This window comes from Oncorhynchus mykiss, chromosome 15, assembly GCF_057628025.1.
Source record: "Oncorhynchus mykiss isolate SJ-2025 chromosome 15, ASM5762802v1, whole genome shotgun sequence".
In the NCBI taxonomy this organism is placed as follows: domain Eukaryota; kingdom Metazoa; phylum Chordata; class Actinopteri; order Salmoniformes; family Salmonidae; genus Oncorhynchus; species Oncorhynchus mykiss.
This window is the reverse complement of record NC_143036.1, coordinates 26,258,449-26,280,289: the sequence shown is the minus strand read 5'-3', so window position 1 is coordinate 26,280,289 and position 21,841 is coordinate 26,258,449. Positions and strand designations below refer to the sequence as shown.

General features: G+C 41.6%; 1 protein-coding gene and 1 long non-coding RNA gene across 7 annotated transcripts in view; one reads left to right on the top strand and one right to left on the bottom strand.

Moving 5' to 3' along the window:
* LOC149977426 (uncharacterized) overlaps positions 1-21,841 on the bottom strand; it is a 243,891-nt gene that overhangs the window by 106,668 nt on the left and 115,382 nt on the right. The gene's annotated exons all lie outside the window — the stretch shown is intronic.
* ralaa (RAS like proto-oncogene Aa) overlaps positions 5,111-21,841 on the top strand; it is a 25,911-nt gene continuing 9,180 nt past the window's right edge. For 3 of the 5 annotated variants that reach the window (XM_090199695.1, XM_021562826.3, XM_021562825.3), the window contains exons 1-6: positions 5,111-5,262; positions 7,459-7,717; positions 18,015-18,223; positions 18,320-18,494; positions 18,634-18,697; positions 18,833-18,907. In XM_090199695.1, coding sequence (XP_090055821.1) covers positions 7,604-7,717; positions 18,015-18,223; positions 18,320-18,494; positions 18,634-18,697; positions 18,833-18,888 — 618 coding nt within the window. In that variant the 5' untranslated portion in view covers positions 5,111-5,262; positions 7,459-7,603 and the 3' untranslated portion in view covers positions 18,889-18,907. Of the gene's footprint in view, positions 5,263-7,458; positions 7,718-18,014; positions 18,224-18,319; positions 18,495-18,633; positions 18,908-21,841 lie in introns of those variants that run through there. The other 2 variants (XM_090199694.1, XM_090199696.1) reach the window with 2 other exon arrangements.

Sequence of the window (21,841 nt, the reverse complement as noted above, 5' to 3'; positions counted from 1 at the left end):
GGGCATTGGGATATTTTTTTAGACCAGAGGAAAGAGTGCCTCCAACTGGCCCTCCAACACCACTTCCAGTAGCATCTGGTCTCCCATCCAGGAACTGACCAGGACCAAACCTGCTTAGCTTCAGAAGCAAGCCAGCAGTGGTATGCAGGGTGGTATGCTACTGGATAAATAGAAATGCATTAATGTAAAAAAAAAAAGAAGAAAAGTTCAGTAATTATTTTACAGACACCTTAATGTTTCAATTATATTTAATTTGAGCTTAACCAAAATGGGGAAAAAAATCTAAAACAAGTACATTTAAAAATATATATTTAATGTTACTGTCCCCAGTAAAAAAAAATGAAATACCCGGTATATGTAATTTTGTCCTTGAAACATTTAAATAATTCATTCAAACCTGTGGAGAACTTCCTCATCTGGGGAGTGCCAATATGGCCTACCAGTGGCTTCAGACTCTCATTGGCCAATACATATTATTCACATCCAGGGTTTATATACATTATTGCATCACCCCATTCCTTATTTTAGCGCCAAACACAGACTGTTTGTTCATTTGTCTAACGATTTCAATCACATTCCAATTGTAACACTATTTAGAGACTCTAAATTAAATGATTAGTCATTATTAATTATACTCTAAATTAGAGTATAAATTTGATATCGCCAAACTGTAGCTCACTCACTGTGGATTGTTTGTAGATTGGACTGATTTGCTGCAGATTGCTCACATACTGGTCACACCCACATAGTTATCCAGCAGGTGCAGGCACTTAATAATGCTTTTCTTTGGAATTGGCAGATCGCATCCAACTTTTAGGTGAGGTTAGTCACGGCCTACCCATATTAAGTTATCTTCATTAGGCCTGTTTTATGTTGAGCGGTGTGTTTCCTAATATCTATATCCCGTAAAGATGTGCTAGGTAGAAATCGCTCCGCCTTTTCCTGGTTGCTAAAATTGTAATAGTTTCCCTAATTTCAATTTACGTGACAAAACAAGCAAGTATAGTTTACAAAATCATTGTACCTTCTAAACCGCTGTGAAAAATATTTTCCATAACCAAAAATATTGTATTTTCAGCTGTTTGAAGCTGCTGTACAAGCAAATGAAATGTAATTTAACAGTTCTACCACTTCCTAAACTTGCTTTCAATGTGAATGACAGATCTACAGCACAGATTTCTATGTGAATTTAGTGGGTTGCCCAGAAAGTTACATATTACAGCATTAAATGTTTATGTGATATTATGTCCTGATATTGTGAAATGTAATAGCCTTTGCATTGACACAACTATTGAGAAGTATTGATTAATTAGTGAGATATTAATGTTAAATGATGATTACAGTTTATGTGCATTTTGGATTATCACAGTGTTAGGCTTTAATACTTTGGAATTTTTGTAAAGATGTCCTTTATCTACTTCCCCAGAGTCAGACGAACTCATGGATACCATTTTTATGTCTCTGTGTCCAGTATGTTAGCGTTTGCTCGCGAACCTACCTCTAGCTTCCCTCATGCTGGACACAGAGACATAAAAATGTCCTCCACTAGTTCGTCTGACTCTGGGGAGGTAGAGAAAAGGCCTCAATGCCAAAATCCCGAAGTATCCCTCTAGCCTGTTCTGGTCGATACTTTGGGTGCGTTCAGCAGGAAACAACGGTTTGTAACTTCCAGATATAAATATGTTATGTAAGCTAGAACAAACATGCCTCACAGACCATTTAGGCTGTGTTGACACAGACAGCCCAATTATTTTTTATTTTTTTAGCTAATTGGTCTTTTAGTGGCCTCCCTCTTGATGCTGGAGAGACATTTAGGTTTAAAAGTTAATTTCCTGCAATTCTAGACATTTTGCCATGGGGCAGAGATAATTTTAACAATTTTAAATCTAATTTCCTGCAATTCTACACATTTTGCCAGGATTTATGCCATGTTCAAGATTGATGAGTGAGCGTGACCTCTGTGCCGCTGTCAGTACCGCTAGACTAATTTACCAATCTTGAAATTGTTTGCTGACATTGCTAATTGAGTGATGTCAGTGACCGACATACCAATATAAAAATTGCTGATGCACAACCAAATGTCGAAGGTGCACCTTGTGCATTCTACTACTCTAACTCGCAACAGTAAGTTGAAACCCGGAATGAGTTCCTAGCGGCCTGGGGACATAAGTAACTGCTTTGTCACTTATTCCTGGAGCCGACCCTAATGTTGGCTCTATTCATGTAATTTCTATCTGTAATGTTCGACAACGTTTGGCTACTGAACGTGGCCCTGGTCGCTCATTTTCAGCAGAGATTATGCTGGAGTGACATGTTGTGCCAAGGCTCTCTAAACTCAGTTGTGTTAGGAATTATTGACACTGTCCTTATAGGCGTGTAGTGAATAGGCTATTTAGATAATCTATTTGTTATTTTGACAGTGTTCCTCCTCAACGTTCAAATACACCCACGCGTCTAGTGTGTAGAGCCAATTCGAAAATGTCCCAAGCTCAAACTGGTGTAGTGAGTTTGGAGTTGAGATGGTGGAAGCAGAAGTGTTTTTTTGAAGATTTAATTCGTTGAGGACAGTTAGTGAGAACGATGAGTGGACAACAGTGAAGTCCAAGAATGGAACAAAAAGGGATACAATTGTCGTGGAAAATGAGTCTGGTGAATCGTTGCTTGTTGGAGTATGTATTTTGGATAAGACTGTTCATTTGAGGAAACCCTTTTGAAGACACAAGGATGGTGAAGAAGGCATTGGGGAAACGTGGACGCAGTCAAAGTAACCAAGAGTGGTGTGGTGTTGATGTTGTGTGTATCTAAAGAGCAAAAGTAACGTGCATTATGGCTCGCAACGTTATCGGTGCATGAAGTGAACAGCTTTGATTTTCGGAGCAGGGCACAGGTAAAAGGTGTTATCTCTGGTGTCCCGTTGGATATTGACAATCGATATCTTAGGCAAAGAATTACAGGAGTAGTTAATGCACGTTGATTGAGCCGTATGGATAATTCTAAAAAGGAGCAAAGTGTATCTCTATTATTGATGTTTGATGAAGAGTATCTACCATCCTATGTAAAGCTGGGATATATAAGATACGCCGTAAGAGCGTTTGTGCAGTACAAGAAATGTACAAAGTTTGGCCACGTGTCAAATGTTTGCAGGCAGGAAGGAATATGTTATTGAACGGTCTGTGAATGTAAAATGTTGCAACTGTGGTGGGGATCATATTCCCGAATTCCCTGAGTGCTGTGAAAGACGTTGGTATGTCAAGGATCGTGGCTGTAAAGCACATCTCCTATGTGGAGGCGGTGAAGAGAGTCGAAGGGGCAAGAGGCCACAATTCTGAAGAAGATATGGCAGTGGATGCACCGCAACCAGTTGCAAATGGTATACCTCAGTCAAGTTATCTGGATACATTTAGTGTGAAGAAGGTGGATTTTGTAGCATTTATAGCCTCAGTTATTAATCGTACTGCACAAATGTCCAAGAAGCCCGAGCAGCTGGACATCATTATAGCTGCAGCTAAGAAGTTTTTGGGCCTCCAAGACTTCCCGGCAGAAGCACTGCAAGGACTACTGTCGCCAGAAAATGTCCCGCCCTCACAGGATCCTTCTGAGCCTGTGTATGGACTTGATTATAACAGAAAAGCAAGCAGATTCATATTGTATGGAATTGTTATATATTTATCTTTACCCTGCATTGTTTCCTTTTTGGGATCTTTATTATCCACTTGTACAGTAGGTGGCGGAATGCACCTATAATTGTGGCGTACGCTATTATACCAAAGAAGAGGTGGTCGGATTGGTGAAGCGTGTAGAGTTGAACCATAGTTCGGGGAATGGGAAATGGTGGCGAGTAGCACGGATGGAATGGAGGAAAAGGTGGTGAAGCAACAGCTGTTCTGGAATGCGAAAAATATGGGTGTCAGTACGGATGGTATGGAGCAGGAGGATGAGGGTCAAGGACCGGAATGGTCCAAAGTGGAAAGCCAGGAAGAAGAGGGATCAAGATACAGAAAGCAGTTGAGCGTCTAGTTAAAAAAGCATAAAGAGGGCCAAGGTAGGAAGCAAGATTAATGAAGTGTCGGAGTGGAAAGTTGTCATGGTGTTTGATGAGACCACAGGGGCTCACACTCTGTCCATCTAACTAATGCCGTAGAGAAAGAGGTAGGTGAAGTGAAATTAGCTTGGTTCATTGGTAGCCAAGCTCAGCAAGAGAATATTTTAGAGATGGAAACACTTAATTGGACGACGTTTAAAAGCCATGTCCCTGGTGCTTATGCTAGATTGAGGGGAGCCATCACTGCGGCAGAGTGATTGAGGCCAAAAGGTTGATCAGTAGGAAAGAGGGTCAAAGATGTGAAAGCTTATCAGTGATGCTGAGGTTTGAGAAAGTCTTGCTGAGAAAAGTACAGATAGGACTCCTTGGTTTCAATGTTAGAGAATTTGTCCCATATGCACTGCAGTGTTTTAAATGCCAAAGAATGGGACATGTAGCTGCTCAATGTAACAGATGGAACAGATGGAACAGATGTGCCAAGTGTGGAGGGGAACATGATTACGGTGACTGTGGAAGCAATGTGAAGGTTCAGTGCTGTAATTGTGGGGGAGAACACTTGGCATTTGGTGGATGCCAGGTACAGAGAGAGGCTCAGAGATATAAGATCAGTCATGAGGTATCGTATGCAGAGGCCGTAAAACAGATTGGTAGAACTACAGTGTGGGTTTATGGAGCTCCGAGGCTTGTTCAGAAATCTTGTGCTCATGAATGTGCAGTGTCAAAGGACACTTTGATAATGAATAAAGTTGAGTTCATAGCTTTTATTGGTAAGGTTATCAATACGATTTGGGTTTTGGAAAGCAGAAATTCCAGGTTGAAGGTTATTGCAGACACAGCTAAATAAATATTGGGAGTAACAGATGTTCCTGTTGAAATGGTTGTTGACATGCTTTACAATCCTACGGGTGGAGTGTTTAATGGGAGGTGGGAGGGTGTGGTAGAAGTTAAGGAATTATTTGGTTTTTATTTTTATTTTCATGGTTGTACAGAATTGGGCAGCTCATGATTAATCTTACATTCCAGCACAGTAGGTGGCGGCATGACTTAAACGATTGATTGCGGACCGCCATGATATCATAGAAGAAGAAGTAGGTAACAAAGAAGACTTGACAAGCTCTTCTCTTGTTGCTAGGATCGCGAGAAGAGGGGAAGTAAACGATTTCTTCAAACCAGCTTGCAGCTGTCATTTTTGTAGCCTGTATCGCCCATAGTGTCCCAAGGTAAGGTTATTTCCAATACATGCTAGCTAAGCCCAACCTTCTACCGCACTTCGAAGAACAAGTTAACTGACGTTAGTCATCTGGCTTAAGTAGCTAGCCAGCTAGCTTGAGTTTGTCGTTTTGCACATCACGTTAGCTAGTTAGCTACAGTACACCTCGTTGTTTTAGTATGTGAAACTAGCTAGTTTTATGTAGCTAACTACAGTAACTAGCTTAGCCAGGTAACGCTAGCTTGCTTAGCGTCAGCAAAACTAGCTAACATGAACTGGCTAGCTACGATGGTTTCCTAGTCAAAAACACCATACAGCACTTCATTTCACTTACAATTCCACTGTAGCCTAGCTAATACCCTTATTTCCCTGACACATTGTCTCTCCCTCGCTTCCCTTACAGCGTCCGATTTCTTATTTTGAATGGACTGAATGCTAACCAATCCTTGTTTGGAATTAGGACATACAGTGAATTCGGGATGTATTCAGACCTCTTGACTTACCACATTTTGTTACGTTACAGCGTTATTTTACAATTGATTAAATAGTACCCCCCCCCCCCCCCAAATCTACACACAATACCTCATAATGACAAAGCAAAAACAGGTTTTTAGATAATTTTAATACATTTGCACCAAAAATGTACGAGGTAGGACATTTTACATAAATATTTGGACCCTTTACTCAGTACTTTAAAGCACCTTTAGCAGAGGTTACAGCCTCGACTCGTCTTGGGTATGATGCTACCAGCTTGGCACACCTGTATTTGGGGAGTTTCTCCCATAAGTCTCTGCAGATCCACTCAAGCTCAGGTTGGATGGGGAGTGTCACTGCACAGCTATTTTCAGGTCTTCCCAGAGATGTTCAATCGGGTTCAAGTCCGGGTTCAGGCTGGGCCACTCAAGGACATTCAGAGACTTGTCCTGAAGTCACTCCTGCATTGTCCAGTTGGAAGGAGAACCTTCACCCCAGTCTGAGGTCCTGAGTGCTCTGGAGCAGGTTTTCATCAAGGAACTCTCTTTACTTGGCTCCGTTCATCTTTCCCTCAATCCGGACTAGTCTCCCAGCCCTCGAAAAACTTCCCCACAGCATGATGCTGCCACAACCATGCTTCACCGTAGGGATGGTGCCAGGTTTCCTCCAGACGTGATGCTTGGCATTGAGGCCAATGAGTTCAATCTTGGTTTCATCAGACCAGAGAATGTTGTTTCTCAAGGTCTGAGAGTCCTTTAGGTGCCTTTTTGACAAACTCCAAGTGGGCTGTCATGTGCCTTTTTACTGAGGAGTGGCTAACTTCTGGCCACTCTACCATAAAGGCTTGATTGGTGCAGAGATGGTTGTCCTTCTGAAATGCTCTCATCTCCACAGAGGAACTCATGAGTTCTGTCAGTGACCATCAGGTTCTTGGTCACCTCCCTGACCAAGGCCCTTCTCCCTCAATTGCTCAGTTTGACCCGGCAGCCAGCTCTAGGAAGAGTCTTGGTGGTTCCAAACTTCTGTTTAAGAATGATGGAGGCCACTGTGTTTGGGACCTTCAATACTGTAGAAATGTTTTGGTACACTTCCACAGATCTGTGCCTCGACACAATCCTGTCTCAGAGCTCTACGCACAATTCCTTCAAACCCCATGGCTTGGTTTTTGCTCTGACATGCACTGTCAACTGTGGGACCTTTTTATATAGACAGGTGTGTGCCTTTCCAAATCATGTCCAATCAATTGAATTTACCACAGGTGGACTCCAATGAAGTTGTAGAAACATCTCAAGGATGATCAATGGAAACAGGATGCACCGTTGCTCAATTTCTAGTCTCATAGCAACGGGTCTGAATTCATATGTAAATAAGGTATTTCTGTTTCATTTTTATAAATGTGCAAATAATAAAAACCTGGTTTTGCATTGTTATTATGGGGTATTGTGTGTAGATTGAAGGGACAAAAATGTTTAAGCAATTTTAGAAAGGCTGTAACGTAACAACGTGTGGAAAAACGGTCTGAATACTTATCGAATGCACTGTATTTCTCTTAAGTCATTTCTAAATTCTCAGTTTCACTGATCCAGCCAAGTTGTTTAAACTGCTGTGAGGGAGCACTTCCTTGTGGGAGCACTCCCTTGTGGCGGTAGTGTACAATGCAGCAGTGTGAATAATGTATTTGATGTACTGCAAATCATGTTATGTCTTGTTTTTATTTATTTTGTCATTTTAGGGGACAAGCTCAATCTGCCTCAAGTTGCAGTTGGAGGTTGCTGTCCTATCTATCTGGCTTACCCTCAGATCCTCCCTTTTCCCCTCCTGGTTTCTTCCCGAACCTCTTGCTCTCCTTAAACCCTCTTTACTTGAAGTGAACCACCATGGCAACAGCAAAGCCCAAAGGGCAGAACTCTCTGGCCCTCCACAAAGTGATCATGGTGGGCAGTGGTGGAGTGGGGAAGTCAGCCCTCACTCTGCAGTTCATGTATGACGAGGTAAGAAACAATATTTGTCAGAAGTTGTGTTGGCTGTTTTGGAAGGCCTACTTTTCTTCTGGGTACCAGATGTTTATGGCCTACATCCTACTTTCGAGGCCAGAGATGGCTAAACGTTTTGGCTCGAGGGCCAAAAAAATTGAAAATACATACACACTACCAGTCAAAGGTTTGGACACACCTTCTCGTTCAAGGGTTTTTTATTTTTCTATTTTCTACATTGTAGAATACTAATGAAGACATCAAATCTATGAAATAACACATATGGATTCATGTAGTAACCAAAAACGTGTTAAACAAATCAAAATATATTTTTCTTCAAAGTAGCCAGCCTTTGCATTGATGACATCTTTGCACACACTTGGCATTCTCTCAACCAGCTTCATGAGTTATTCACCTTCATTCAATGTATTTCAATTAACAGGTGTGCCTAGTTCATTTGTGGATTTTCTTTCCTTAATGCGTTTGAGCCAATCAGTTGTTGTGACAAGATGTATATAGAGGGGGTGTATACAGAAGATAGCCCTATTTGGTAAAATACCAATATGACAAGAACAACTCAAATAAGCAAAGAGAAATGACAGTCCATCATTACTTTAAGACATGAAGGTCAGTCAATCTGGTAAATTTCAATCACTTAAAGTTTCTTCAAGTGCAGTCGCAAAAACCATCAAGCTCCATGATGAAACTGGCTCTTATGAGGACTGCCACAGGAAACGAAGACCCAGAGTTACCTCTGCTGCAGAGGTTAAGTAAATTTTATTAACTGCACCTCAGATTGCAGCTCAAATAAATGCTTCACAGAGTTCAAGTAACAGACATCATCTCAACATCAACTTTTCAGAGGAGACTGCATGAATTAGGCCTTTATGGTTGGATTTCTGCAAAGAAACCACTACTAAAGGACACCAATAAGAAGAGACTTGCTTGGGCCAAGAAACACGAGCAATGGACATTTAGACCAGTGGAAATGTTTTGGGTCTGATGAGTACAAATTTGTGATTTTTGGTTCCAACCGCCGTGTCTTTGTGAGGCGCAGAGTAGGTGAACGGATGATCTCTGCATGTGTGTTTCCCTCTGTGAAACATGGAGCTGTGATGGTGTGGGGGTGCTTTTCTGGTGACACGCTGTGATTTTATTCAAAATTCAAGGTAGACTCAACCAGCTAGCTACAACAGCATTCCATGAAGGCCTGATTCATGCAGTCTCCTCTGAACAGTTGATGTGCTTGTTACTTCAAATCAAATGTTATTGGTCACATACACATGGTTAGCAGATGTTATTACGAGTGTAGTGAAATGCTTGTGCTTCTAGTTCCGACAGTACAGTAATATCTAACAATTCCAACCACCTAATATACACATCTAAGTAAAGGGATTGAATAAGTATGTGTGTGTATATTTACGGTAGTGTTTTGAACGGTAGTGTATATACTGTATTTTATCTTAAGATGGTACAAAAGTTTGGGGTCACATAGCAATGTCCTGGTTTTCCATGAAAACAGATGAAATGAGTAGGGAATATAGTCAAGATGTTGACAAGGTTATAAATAATGATTTTTAATTGAAATAATTGTCTCCAAACTTTGCTTTTGTCAAAGAATCCTCCATTTGCAGCAATTACAGCTTTGCAGACCTTTGGCATTCTAGTTGTCAATTTGATGAGGCAATCTGAAGAGATTTCACCCCATGCATCCTGAATCGCCTCCCACAAGTTGGATTGGCTTGATGGGCACTTCTTCCAGACCATATGGTCAAGCTGCTCCCACAACAGCTCAATAGGGTTGAGATCAGGTGACTGTGCTTGCCTTTACATTATAGACAGAATACCAGCTGACTGCTTCTTCCCTAAATAGTTCTTGCATAGTTTGGAGCTGTGCTTTGGGTAATTGTCGTGTTGTAGCAGGAAATTGGCTCCAATTATGTGCCGTCCGTAGTGTATGGCATTGCAAAGTGGGTGATGGTCTTCCTCCTTTAAGATCCCTTTTACCCTGTACAAATCTCCCACTTTACCACCACCAAAGCACCCCCAGACCATCACATTGCCTCCACCATGCTTGACAGATGGCGTCAAGCACTTCAGCATCTTTATTTTTTCTTTGACCTGAACATCTCAAACTTAGATTAGTCTGTCCATAACACTTTTTTCCAATCTTCCTCTGTCCAGTGTCTGTTCTTTTGCCCATCTTAGTCTTTTCTTTTTATTGGCCAGTCTGAGAGATGGCTTTTTCTTTGCAACTCTGCCTAGAAGGCCAGCATCCATCCCAGAGTTGTCTCTTCACTGTTGACCTTGAGACTGGGGTTTTGCTGGTACTATTTAATAAAGCTGTCAGTTGATTACTTGTGAGGTGTTTGTTTCTCAAACTAGACACGCTCATGTACTTGTCCTCTTGCTCAGTTGTGCTCAGGGGCCTTCCACTCTTTCTATTCTGGTTAGAGCCAGTTTGCGCTGTTCTCTGAAATGGAGTAGTACACAGCGTTGTACCCGATCTTCAGTTTCTTGGCAATTTCTCACTTGGAATAGGCTGACGAGTTTCAGAAGAAAGGACTTTGTTTCTGGCCATTTTGAGCCTGTCATCGAACCCACAAATGCTGATGCTCCAGATGCTCAACTAGTCTAAAGGCCAGTTTTATTGCTTCTTTAATCAGAACAACAGTTTTCAGCTGTGCTAACATAATTGCAAAAGGGCTTTCTAATGATCAATAAGCCTTTTAAAATGATAAACTTGGATTAGCTAATACAACATGCCATTGTGACACAGGAGTGATGGTAGCTGATAATGGGCCTCGGTACGCATATGTAGATATTCCATAAATCTGCCATTTCCAGCTACTGTAGTCATTTAAACCTTAGCAATGACTACACTGTATTTATTATCAATTTGGTGTTATTTTAATGGGCGAAGGTTTGGGGTCATTTAAATGTCCTTGTTTTTTAAAGAAGCATTTTAAAAAAATGGTAGTTTACATATGATATGAGTAATACAAGATGTGTAAACATTATTAAAGCGGCATTATTAAAGTGACTAGAAATCCATTTAGTAAAGTGGTCATGATTTCAAGTCTGTAGGCAGCAGCCTCTCTGTTAGTGATGGCTGTTAGTCTCTCAGTCCCAGCTTTGATGCTCCCGTACTGACCTCGCCTTCTGGATGGTAGCGGGGTGAACAGGCAGTGGCTTGGGTGGTTGTTTTCCTTGATCTTTTTGGCCTTCCTTGTAATTGGGTGCTGTAGGTGTCATGGAGGGCAGGTAGTTTGCCCCCGGTGATGCGTTATGCAGACCGCACCACCCTCTGGAGAGCCTGGCGGTTGTGGGAGGTGCAGTTGCCGTGCCAGGCGGTGATACAGCCCGACAGTATGCTCTCAATTGTTCATCTGTAAAAGTTTGTGGGTTTTAGATGGCAAGCCAAATTTCTTCAGCCTCAATGATGTCGCTCTTGCTGCGGGAGGTTCCCTGATCCACCTCTATGCAGACGGCACCATTCTGTATACATCTGGCCCTTCTTTGGACACTGTAACAAACCAACAAACAAGCTTCAATGCCATACAACACTCCTTCCGTGGCCTCCAACTGCTCTTAAACGCTACTAAAACTCAATTCATGCTTTTCAACCAATTGCTGCCCGCACCCGCCCGCCCGACTAGCATTGCTACTCTGGACGGTTCTTACTTAGAATATGTGGACAACTACAAATACCTAGGTGTCTGGCTAGTGTAAACTCTCCTTTCAGACTCTATTAAACATCTCCATCCAAAATGAAATCTAGAATCGGCTTCCTATTTCGTAACAAAGCCGCCTCCACTCAAGCCGCCAAACATATCTTCGACTTCGATGTCATTTACAAAATAGCCTCCAACACTCTACTCAGCAAATTGGATGTAGTCTGTATCAGTGCCATCCGTTTTGTCACCAAAGCCCCTGTTACTGTAATTTAATTATTCCAATATGTTTTCATTAATTGAATTCCCTTAATCTATTTTATGAGAATTTGTAAGATTCTTGTTTGCATAAAATAGACGGAGACCAGTCTTATCAATAATAGGTAACATAATTTCTTCTCGGAGCGCGTTACCACGAGCAACAGTTTATATACAATAACATTTCATTGCTTCTAGAATGAATCTCCTCCTCCCGACCTAGAATTAAGTGAGTTTAAAAGTTCATTCCAACTCACTAACACACTCACAGGTCACACAACATAACTGAATTAACTTTTGACCCCTCACCATTATCGATCACCACTTAGACGACAGTTCTAATTAACAGAGAACCCAGGAATGCACTCACTGCCTTATCTAAAACACCCCAGAGTTCAGTTTCGTCGGTTCAACCATAGGTTAACGACCCTATCTGCTTACTTAACCCACTCCTCTCCAGACTAGTATGGAATGGTGTTCGTTATATTTAATTACTCCTTGTCTGTGTCACACAATCCCTTCTTATGAACTCATATTGTTAATCAGATATAATAAAACAGAGTATAAGTTTACTTAGTTACAGTTCCATTTAAAATGAGAATATTGTTAAGTTATTTATTCATAATATTCCTAACAGCCCCATATACTACCCACCATTGCGACCTGTATGCTCTCGTCGGCTGGCCCTCGCTGCATATTCGTCGCCAGACCCACTGGCTCCAGGTCATCTATAAGTCTTTGCTAGGTAAAGCTCCGCCTTATCTCAGCTCACTGGTCACGATCACAACACCCACCCGTAGCACGTGCTCCAGCGGGTATATCTCACTGGTCATCCCCAAAGTCAACACCTACTTTGGCCACCTTTTCCTTCCAGTTCTCTGCTGCCAATGACTGGAACGAATTGCAAAAATCACTGAAGTTGGAGACTTCTATCTCCCTCACTAACCTTAAACATTAGCTAACTGATCGCTGTGGCTGTATACAGCCCATCTGTAAAAAGCCCATCCAATTTACCTACCTCATCCCTATATTGTTTTTAACTTTTTTGCTCTTTTGTATTTCTACTTGCACTTCATCATCTGCACATCTATCACTCCAGTGTTAATTTGCTCAATTGTAATTACTTCGCTGCTATGGCCTATTTATTGCCTTACTACCTCAAGCCATTTGCACACGTTGTATATAAACTTATTTTTCTATTGTTATTGACTGTTTGTTTATTCCATGTAACTGTTTGTGTCGCACTGCTTTGCTCAATCTTGGCCAGGTCGCAGTTGTAAATGAGAACTTGTTCTCAACTGGCCTACCTGGTTAAATAAAGGTGAAAATAAAAATACTAATAACTGTGATAATTTTGGTCACTATAATCGTGATGAGAAATTTTCATACTGTTTCATCTCTACCACACTGTCTGTGTGGGTGGACCATTTCAGTTCGTCCCTGATGTGTACACCGAGGAACTTTCCACGTTTTTCCACTGCTGTCCCATCGATGTGGAAATGGGGGTGCTCCCTCTACTCTTTCCTGAAGTCCACGATCATCTCCTTTTTAGTTTTGTTGATGAGGTTGTTTTCCTGACACCACACTCCGAGTGCCCTCACCTCCTCCCTGTAGGCTCTCGTTGTTATTACCACTGTAGTGTCGTCTGCAAACTTGATGATTGAGTTGTAGGCGTGCATTGCCACGCAGTCGTGGGTGAACAGGGAGTACAATAGGGGGCTGAGCACGCACCCTTGTGTGGCCCCAGTGTTGAGGATCAGCGAAGTGGAGATGTTTCCTACCTAAGTCCAGGACCCAATTGCACAGGGCGGGGTTGAGACCCAGGACTTCAAGCTTAATGATCAGCTTGGAGGGTACTATTGTGTTGAATGCTGAGCTGTAGTCAATGAACCGCATTCTTACATAGGTATTCCTCTTGTCCAGATGGTATAGGGCAGTGTGATAGCGATTGCATCGTCTGTGGACATATTGGGGCGGTATGAAATTTGAAGTGGGTGGCAGGTAAGGTGGCGCTATATGATCCTTGACTAGTCTCTCAAAGCACTTCATTAAGACCGAAGCGAGTGCTATGGGGCAATAGTAATTTAGTTCAATTACCTTTGCCTTCTTGGGTACAGAAACAATGGTGGCCATGTTGAATCATGTGGGGACAGCACACTGGGATAGGGAGATTGAATATGTCCGTAAACACATCAGCCAGTTGGCCTGCGCTTACTCTGAGGACGCGGCTAGGGATGCCATCTGGGCCGGCAGCTTTGTGAGGGTTAACGCGTTTAATGTCTTACTCGCTTCGGGCCATGGTGAGGGAGGGCCCGCAGTCCTTGGTGGCGGCCCTCGTCGGTGGCACTGTTATCCTCAAAGAAGGTGTTAGTTTAGAAGCCAGATGTCAGTGTCCAGGACCTGGCTGTTTTTTTTTGTTTTGTAGGCCGTGATTGCCTGTAGACTCTGCCACATACGTCTCATGTTTGAGCCATTTTAATTGCAACTCCACGTTGTCTCTATACTGATGTTTCGCTTGTTTGATTGCCTTGCAGAGGGGAACACTACACTTTGTATTCAACCATATTCACAGTCATCTTTCCCTGATTTAAATGTGGTGGTTTGTGCTTTCAGTTTTGCTGGAATTCTGCCATCTATCCAGTTTCAGGTTAGGGTAGGTTTTAATAGTGACAGTGGGTACAACATCTCCAATGCATTTCCTTAAACTCACTCACCAAATCAGCGTATAAATCGATATTAGTCTCTGAGGCTGCCCGGAACATTTCCCAGTCCGCGTGATCAAAAACAGTCTTGAAGTGTGGATTCCTATTGGGCAGACCAGTGTTGAATAGTTCTCGTCATGGGTACATCCTGTTTTGAGTTTCTGCTTATAGGATGTGAGGATCAAAATGGAGTAGTGGTCAGATTTGCCGAAGGGCCTTGTATGCATCACGGTAGTTACAGTAGCAATGATCTAGTTTATTGCCTGCACGAGTGCCTTGTTGTCAAATTTGCTTTGTTAAAATACCCAGCTACAATAAATGCAGCTTCAGGAGATATGGTTTCCAGTTTGCATAAAGTCCAGTGAAGTTTCTTGAGGGCCGTTGTGGTATCTGCTTGAGGGGGGGGGGGGATATACATGGCTATGACAAACGACGAGAATTCTCTTGGGAGATTATATGGTAGGCATTTGAGGAGTTCTAGGTCATGTGAACAAAAGGACTCAAGTTTCTGTATGTTACGATTACACCATGACTCATTAATAATGAAGCATACACCCCCGCCCTCCTTCCCAAAGATGTTTATTTCTATTGGTGTGATGCATAAAGTATCCCGGTGGCTGTACCAACTCTGACAACATTTCCTGAGAGAACCATGTTTCCGTGAAACAGTATGTTACAATCCAGGATGTCTCTGGAAAGCAACATTTGCCCTAATTTTGTCTACCTTGTTGTCTAGAGACTGGACATTGGCGAGTAATATACTTTGAAGCGGTGGGTGGTGTGCACACCTCCGAAATTCTAACCAGGAGGCCGGTCCTATGAAGCATTTGAGTTGGTCTGCTTTTTCTGAGGCTGGTAACTCTATTGAAGTTATACTCTGCTTTAGAAGTAACTCGTTCTTCCTTTCCTGTGGTGGTCCCCATGAGAGCTAGTTTCATCATAGCGCTTAATGGTTTTTGAAAGTCTTCAAATACAGTGGCAAAGTTCTTAATGTTCCGTATTGACTGGCCTTCATGTCTTAGTAATGGACTGTCGTTTCTCTTTGCTTATTTGAGCTGTTCTTGCCATAATATGGACTTGGTCTTTTACCAAATAGGGTTATCTTCTGTATACCAACCCTACCAACACAACTGATTGGCTCAAATATATTAACTTTTAACGAGGCACACCTGTTAACTGAAATGCATTTCAGGTGAAGCTGGTTGAGAGAATACCAAGAGTGTGCAAAGCTGTCATCAAGGCAAAGGGTGGCTACTTTGAAGAATCTCAAATACACAGTTGAAGTCGGAAGTTTACATACACTTAGGTTGGAGTCATTAATTCAATTTTCAACCACTCCACAAATTTCTTGTTAACAAACTATAGTTTTGGCAAGTCGGTTAGGACTTCTACTTTGTGCATGACACAAGTAATTTTTCCAACAATTGTAAACAGATTATTTCACTTATAATTCACTATCACAATTCAAGTGGGTCAGAAGTTTCACTAAGTTGACTGCCTTTCAAACAGCTCGGAAAATCCCAGAATGTCATGACTTTAGAAGCTTCTGATCAGCTAATTGACATCATTTGAGTCAATTTGAGGTGTACCTGTGGATGTATTTCAAGGCCTACCGTCAAACTCGGTGCCTCTTTGCTTGCCATCATGGGAAAATCGAAAGAAATCAACCAAGACCTCAGGGGGAAAAAAGTGGACTTCTACAAGTCTGGTTCATCCTTGGGAGCAATTTGCAAACGCCTGAAGGTACCACATTCATCTGTACAAACAATAGTACGCAAGTATAAACACCATGGGACCACGCAGCCGTCATACCACTCAGGAAGAATTCACGTTCTGTCTCCTAGAGATGAACGTACTTTGGTGCGAAATGTGCAAATCAATCCCAGAACAGCAAAGGACTTTGAAGATTCTGGAGGAACCGGTACAAATGTATCTATATCCAGAGTAAATCTACATAACCTGAAAGGCCGCTCAGTAAGGAAGAAACCACTGCTCCAAAACGATTATAAAAAAGCCAGGCTGCGGTTTGCAACTGCACATGGGGACAAAGATCGTACTTTTTGAAGAAATGTCCTCTGGTCTGATGAAACAAAAATAGAACTGTTTGGTCATAATGACCATCGTTATGTTTGGAGGAAAAAGGGGATGCTTGCAAGCCGAAGAACACCATTCCAACCGGGAAGCACGGGGGTGGCAGCATCATGTTGTGGGGGTGCTTTGCTGCAGGAGGGACTGGTGCACTTCACAAAATTGATGGCATCATGAGGACGGAAAATTACGTGGATATATTGAAGCAACATCTCAAGACATCAGTCAGGAAGTTAAAGCTTGGCTGCAAATGGGTCTTCCAAATGGACAATGACCCCCAAGCATACTTCCAAAGTCGTGGCACAATGGCTTAAGGACAACAAAGTTGAGGTATTTGAGTGGCCATCACAAAGCCCTGACCTCAATCCTATAGAACATTTGTGGGCAGAACTGAAAAAGCTTTTGTTAGCAAGGAGGCCTACAAACCTGACTCAGTTACACCAGCTCTGTCAGGAGGAATGGGCCAAAATTCACCCAACTTATTGTGGGAAGCTTGTGGAAGGCTACCCGAAACGTTTGACCCAAGTTAAACAATTTAAAGGCAATGCTACCAAATAGACTCAATTAGTATGTAAACTTCTGACCCACTGGGAATGTGATGAAATAAATAAAAGCTGAAATAAATTATTATCTTTGATCTTATTCTGACATCACGTTCTTAAATTAAAGTGGTGATCCTAAGACAGGGAATTTTTACTACTATTGTCAGGAATTGTGGAACTGAGTTTAACTGTATTTGGCTAAGGTAAACTTCCAACTAAACTGTATATTTAGATTTGTTTAACACTTTATTTCATAATTTTGATGTCTTTACTATTATTCTGAAAGAAATGGGAAACCGCACACTGCTCTTGATAGTATCACTGATCTTTAATAAGCTTACGTATCGGCCTCACGGCCTTCGTCAGAGGTTTATTCTACAATGTAGAAAATAGTAAAAATACAAACCCTAAAGAGTTGTCTAAACTTTTGACTTAATTGGTCCATTATCATTTCTACATTCTCTGATTTTATAAATGTTTGCATTAGCGATGCACCGATGTGGAAATTCTAGGCTGATATACGCACAATTACATTTTTCTTTTTATTGCCTTTAACTACTTTAGCACAAACTGCAGCCATATTTCTACGTTCTTAAGGCTAATTAGAAAATGGCAAATGACTTGAATATGGTAATGCTGTAACTATTTTCATTGGTAAGTGAAATGTTTTGGGATGTTCAGGACTCAAGTTCCTTATGTCTCCTACGCCATCGGTGAGTGCTGTAGAGACCCCCCTCCAAAAGAGACATGCATGTTCCTGAGCGTCTCAACCATTCAAAAGTTAAAGCCAAATTTGTATGAAAAGAACAGGAACCGCTCTTTGTACGAACCTCTTTGGTGGATATCAGAACCAGTTACATGAGCAACCTCCATGAACTAAGCGGCACATTCAGTTGACAAGAAAATCTATACATTCCTGGAACCTTCTGGTGGTCTAAACCAAACATAATTTTGGCCGGCCTTGATCTAGGCTGATCTCATATCCCCAATTTTGCAATTGTGTGCATGACCTCACTTGGTAGTAATTTATTGTCTGATGCTACCCCCTTAGTTTGTTGAGGACTATGAACCAACCAAAGCGGACAGCTATAGGAAAAAGGTAGTTCTGGATGGGGAGGAGGTCCAGATAGACATCCTGGACACTGCGGGACAAGAGGACTATGCTGCCATCCGGGACAACTACTTCCGCAGTGGGGAGGGCTTCCTCTGTGTCTTTTCCATCACTGAGGCAGAGTCGTTTGCAGCTACAGCAGACTTCAGGTTGAGCAGCATAACAACTCCATGTAGTTACATATCATAGTCCCATAGTTGTTACATGTCATAGCTCCACTGTCATCTAATGGCTCTGCTCTGCAGGGAGCAGATCTTGCGGGTGAAGGAGGATGAGAGTGCACCCTTCCTCCTGGTGGGGAACAAGTCTGACTTGGAGGACCGGAGGCAGGTCAGTGCAGAAGAGGCCAAGGCGCGTGCTGAACAGTGGGGCGTGTGCTACGTGGAGACCTCTGCCAAAACCCGTGCCAATGTCGACAAGGTGAGCCAGATGGGTTGCACCTATCAACCAGGGCTCAGCTCCTCTGCAGTCACAAACTGCCGAGAAGGTTGTCTTGGATGTTACATAGTAACATGGTGTCATATCTGTAGATGGACTGTGTTTATTCTCGTCTTTGCAGGTATTCTTTGACCTGATGAGAGAGATCCGAGCGAGGAAGATGGAGGACAGTAAAGAGAAAAACGGCAAGAAGAAAAGGAAAAGTTTGGCCAAGAGGATTAGAGAGAGATGCTGCATTTTATAGTGACAAGGGGGTCAGTGATGACTGCTTTGTGTATATAAATATTTCACCTATTTTTGCATTTTATTTGTGCCCATAGAAGCCCCTTACTCCTGGTTCTGGTACCCAGGGATTCTAGTCTTGGATCAGAAGTAACTGGTTGGTTTAACAAAAGGTGAGTGGCACTGACTGTGGCAAGTGGTTCATGGACAGATTTGGCAGTCCCATAATCCTTGTTGCTCAATCGATTCTCTATGCTCTGACACTCCTCAAACCTGCGTCCTCTTTAGTTCTTCTGGATCACATGTTAGAGATGGCACAGACTTAATGTGGTGAAAACATTGGGCTTGGCTCTTTGTAGGCTGATTTCTTTTTTTTTTTTTATAAATGTTTTTTTTCAACGTGAATAGAACTTAAATGTAAGCATACCCAACAAGACCATGGTCATTTTATGACTGAGATCTTGGACAGCCCCAAACCCAGAACATTTTCCTACTTCTGAGGGACCATTTCCAATTGAAATGATTTGACACCAATTAACCTGATTGAATGAGAGGGGAAAAGCCTGCATGCCTCCAGGGTTGGGTTTCCCAAAAGCATCTTAAGGCTAAGTTCGTTAGAAATTTCGTAGGAGCATCGTTAAATCTCAGAGCTGTTTCACAAAACCATCATTACTAACTTCCATTTGAAAACACTTGTATCTAACTACTGCTTCAGACCACTTGTAGAACAGCTAAAGTGTCAGAATATCTTTTGCCCTCCCGCATAACGTTACACACCATCTCAGATAAACACAAAGTGTTTCTCTGACTGCCGTTAACTTCATAGTTGAATAAAAATAGTCTACAAAATGTGCAATGCTACAAACAAGCGAAGCAATGACAAAACAGGTTTCAAATGAAAACCGAGATTACTATATTGTAAGAGAGATATTAGAATACATATTTCAGTCATATTGAAATTGTTTAATCAATTGAGTTATATTTTTCTAATTGTAGGCTACTGTAAGATGTGCCAAATCTCGTTTAGTCTATTATTATAGGCTAAGCTGATCATACTTTCTGTAGGAGCATGTCCTTCATCACTATTGTATTTTCTTTCTAGGCCCAGGACTAGTTAGGCACTGAATTATTTTAAAAAGAAACCAAAAATCCAGGTGTACTATTGATGCATACACTCTTAAGTTTTCAAAACTTCAAAATCGTGTACATAAGCACACTAACAAGCTTTGTTCTCCTCTGTTGTGAGGGGAATCAGTTTCATTATTTACACCAATTAGCTTCAGCCGGCTGGTGTGCTACCTTGGCAAAGTTGGTTTGACTTTGGATAGCCTATCACTGGAAATAGTAAGGACTAGATATCGACGGATTATGATTTTTCAACGCCGATACCGATTATTGGAGGACCAAAAAAGTCGATACCGATTTAATCGGCCGATTTAAAAAATAATAATAATAAAAAAAATAAAAACATTTAAAAAATAATTTAAAAAAAATAATAATAATTTGTAATAATGACAATTACAACAATACTGAACGAACACTTATTTTAACTTAATATCAATAAATACAATCAATTTAGCCTCAAGTAAATAATGAAACATGTTCAATTTGGTTTAAATAATGCAAAAACAAAGTGTTGGAGAAGAAAATAAAAGTGCAATATGTGCTATGTAAGAAAGCGAACGTTTCAGTTCCTTGCTCAGAACATGAGAACATGAAAGCTGGTGGTTCCTTTTAACATGAGTCTTCAATATTCCCAGGTAAGACGTTTTAGGTTGTAGTTATTATAGGAATTATAGGACTATTTCCCTCCACCATTTGTATTTCATTAACCTTTGACTATTAGATGTTCTTATAGGCACTTTAGTATTGCCAGTGTAACAGTATAGCTTCCGTCCCTCTCCTCGCTCCTCCCTGGGCTTGAACCAGCAACACAACGACAACAGCCACCATCGAAGCATCGTTACCCATGCAGAGCAAGGGGAACAACTACTAGAAGGCTCATAGCGAGTGACGTTTGAAATGCTATTAGCGCGCGCTAACTAGCTAGCCAATTCACTTCGGTTACACCAGCCTCATCTCGGGAGTTGATAGGCTTGAAGTCATAAACAGTGTAATGCTTGACGCACAACGAAGAGTTGCTGGCAAAACGCACAAAAGTGCTGTTTGAATGAATGTTTACGCGCCTGCTTCTGTCTACCACCGCTCAGTCAGATACTTGTATGCTCAGTCAGATTATATGCAACGCAGGACACGCTAGATAATATTTAGTAATATCAACCATGTGTAGTTAACTAGTGATTTGTTTTTTATAAGATCAGTTTAATGCTAGCTAGCAACTTACCTTGGCTTACTGCATTCGCGTAACAGGCAGTCTCCTTGTGGAGTGCAACGAGAGAGGCAGATCGTTATTGCGTTGAACTAGTTAACTGTAAGGTTGCAAAATTGGATCCCCAGAGCTGACACGGTGAAAATCTGTCGTTCTGCCCCTGAACAAGGCAGTTAACCCACCGTTCCTAGGCTGTCATTGAAAATAATGTATTCTTAACTGACTTGCCTAGTTAAAAGAAGTTGAAGTTTTTAAATCATTGAAAATTAGAGATTGTCCCATGTACACATCCTGTATCGCATACGGCTGTGATTGGGAGTCCCATAGGGCGGTACACAATTGGCCCAGCGTCGTCCGGGTTTGGCCGGGGTAGGCCGTCATTGTAAATAAGAATTTGTTCTTAACTGACTTGCCTAGTTAAATAAATGTAAATGTCCCTGACTAGCCCCATAGGCATTATGATCAGGTAGTGTGGAGCTGTGCTCCGAATTGATGATTACTTGGGTGCTGGCTTGTGGACAGCATTAAAATAAACCCAACCCACGGAAAACTGTTGTCACGGAATAAAGATTAACACATGTCATTTTTATTTATTTTTTATCGTCTTGCAAATATCAGTTTTGGACCAATACACTTAGAAGTATATTTTGACACTAGAATAAATGTTTGACTCATATCGATGCTACCTAGGCCATATTTTTTTTTACCCCCCAATTTCTCCCCAATTCAGTCATATCCAATTGCGATCTTGTCTCATCGCTGCAACAGGCTCGGGGAA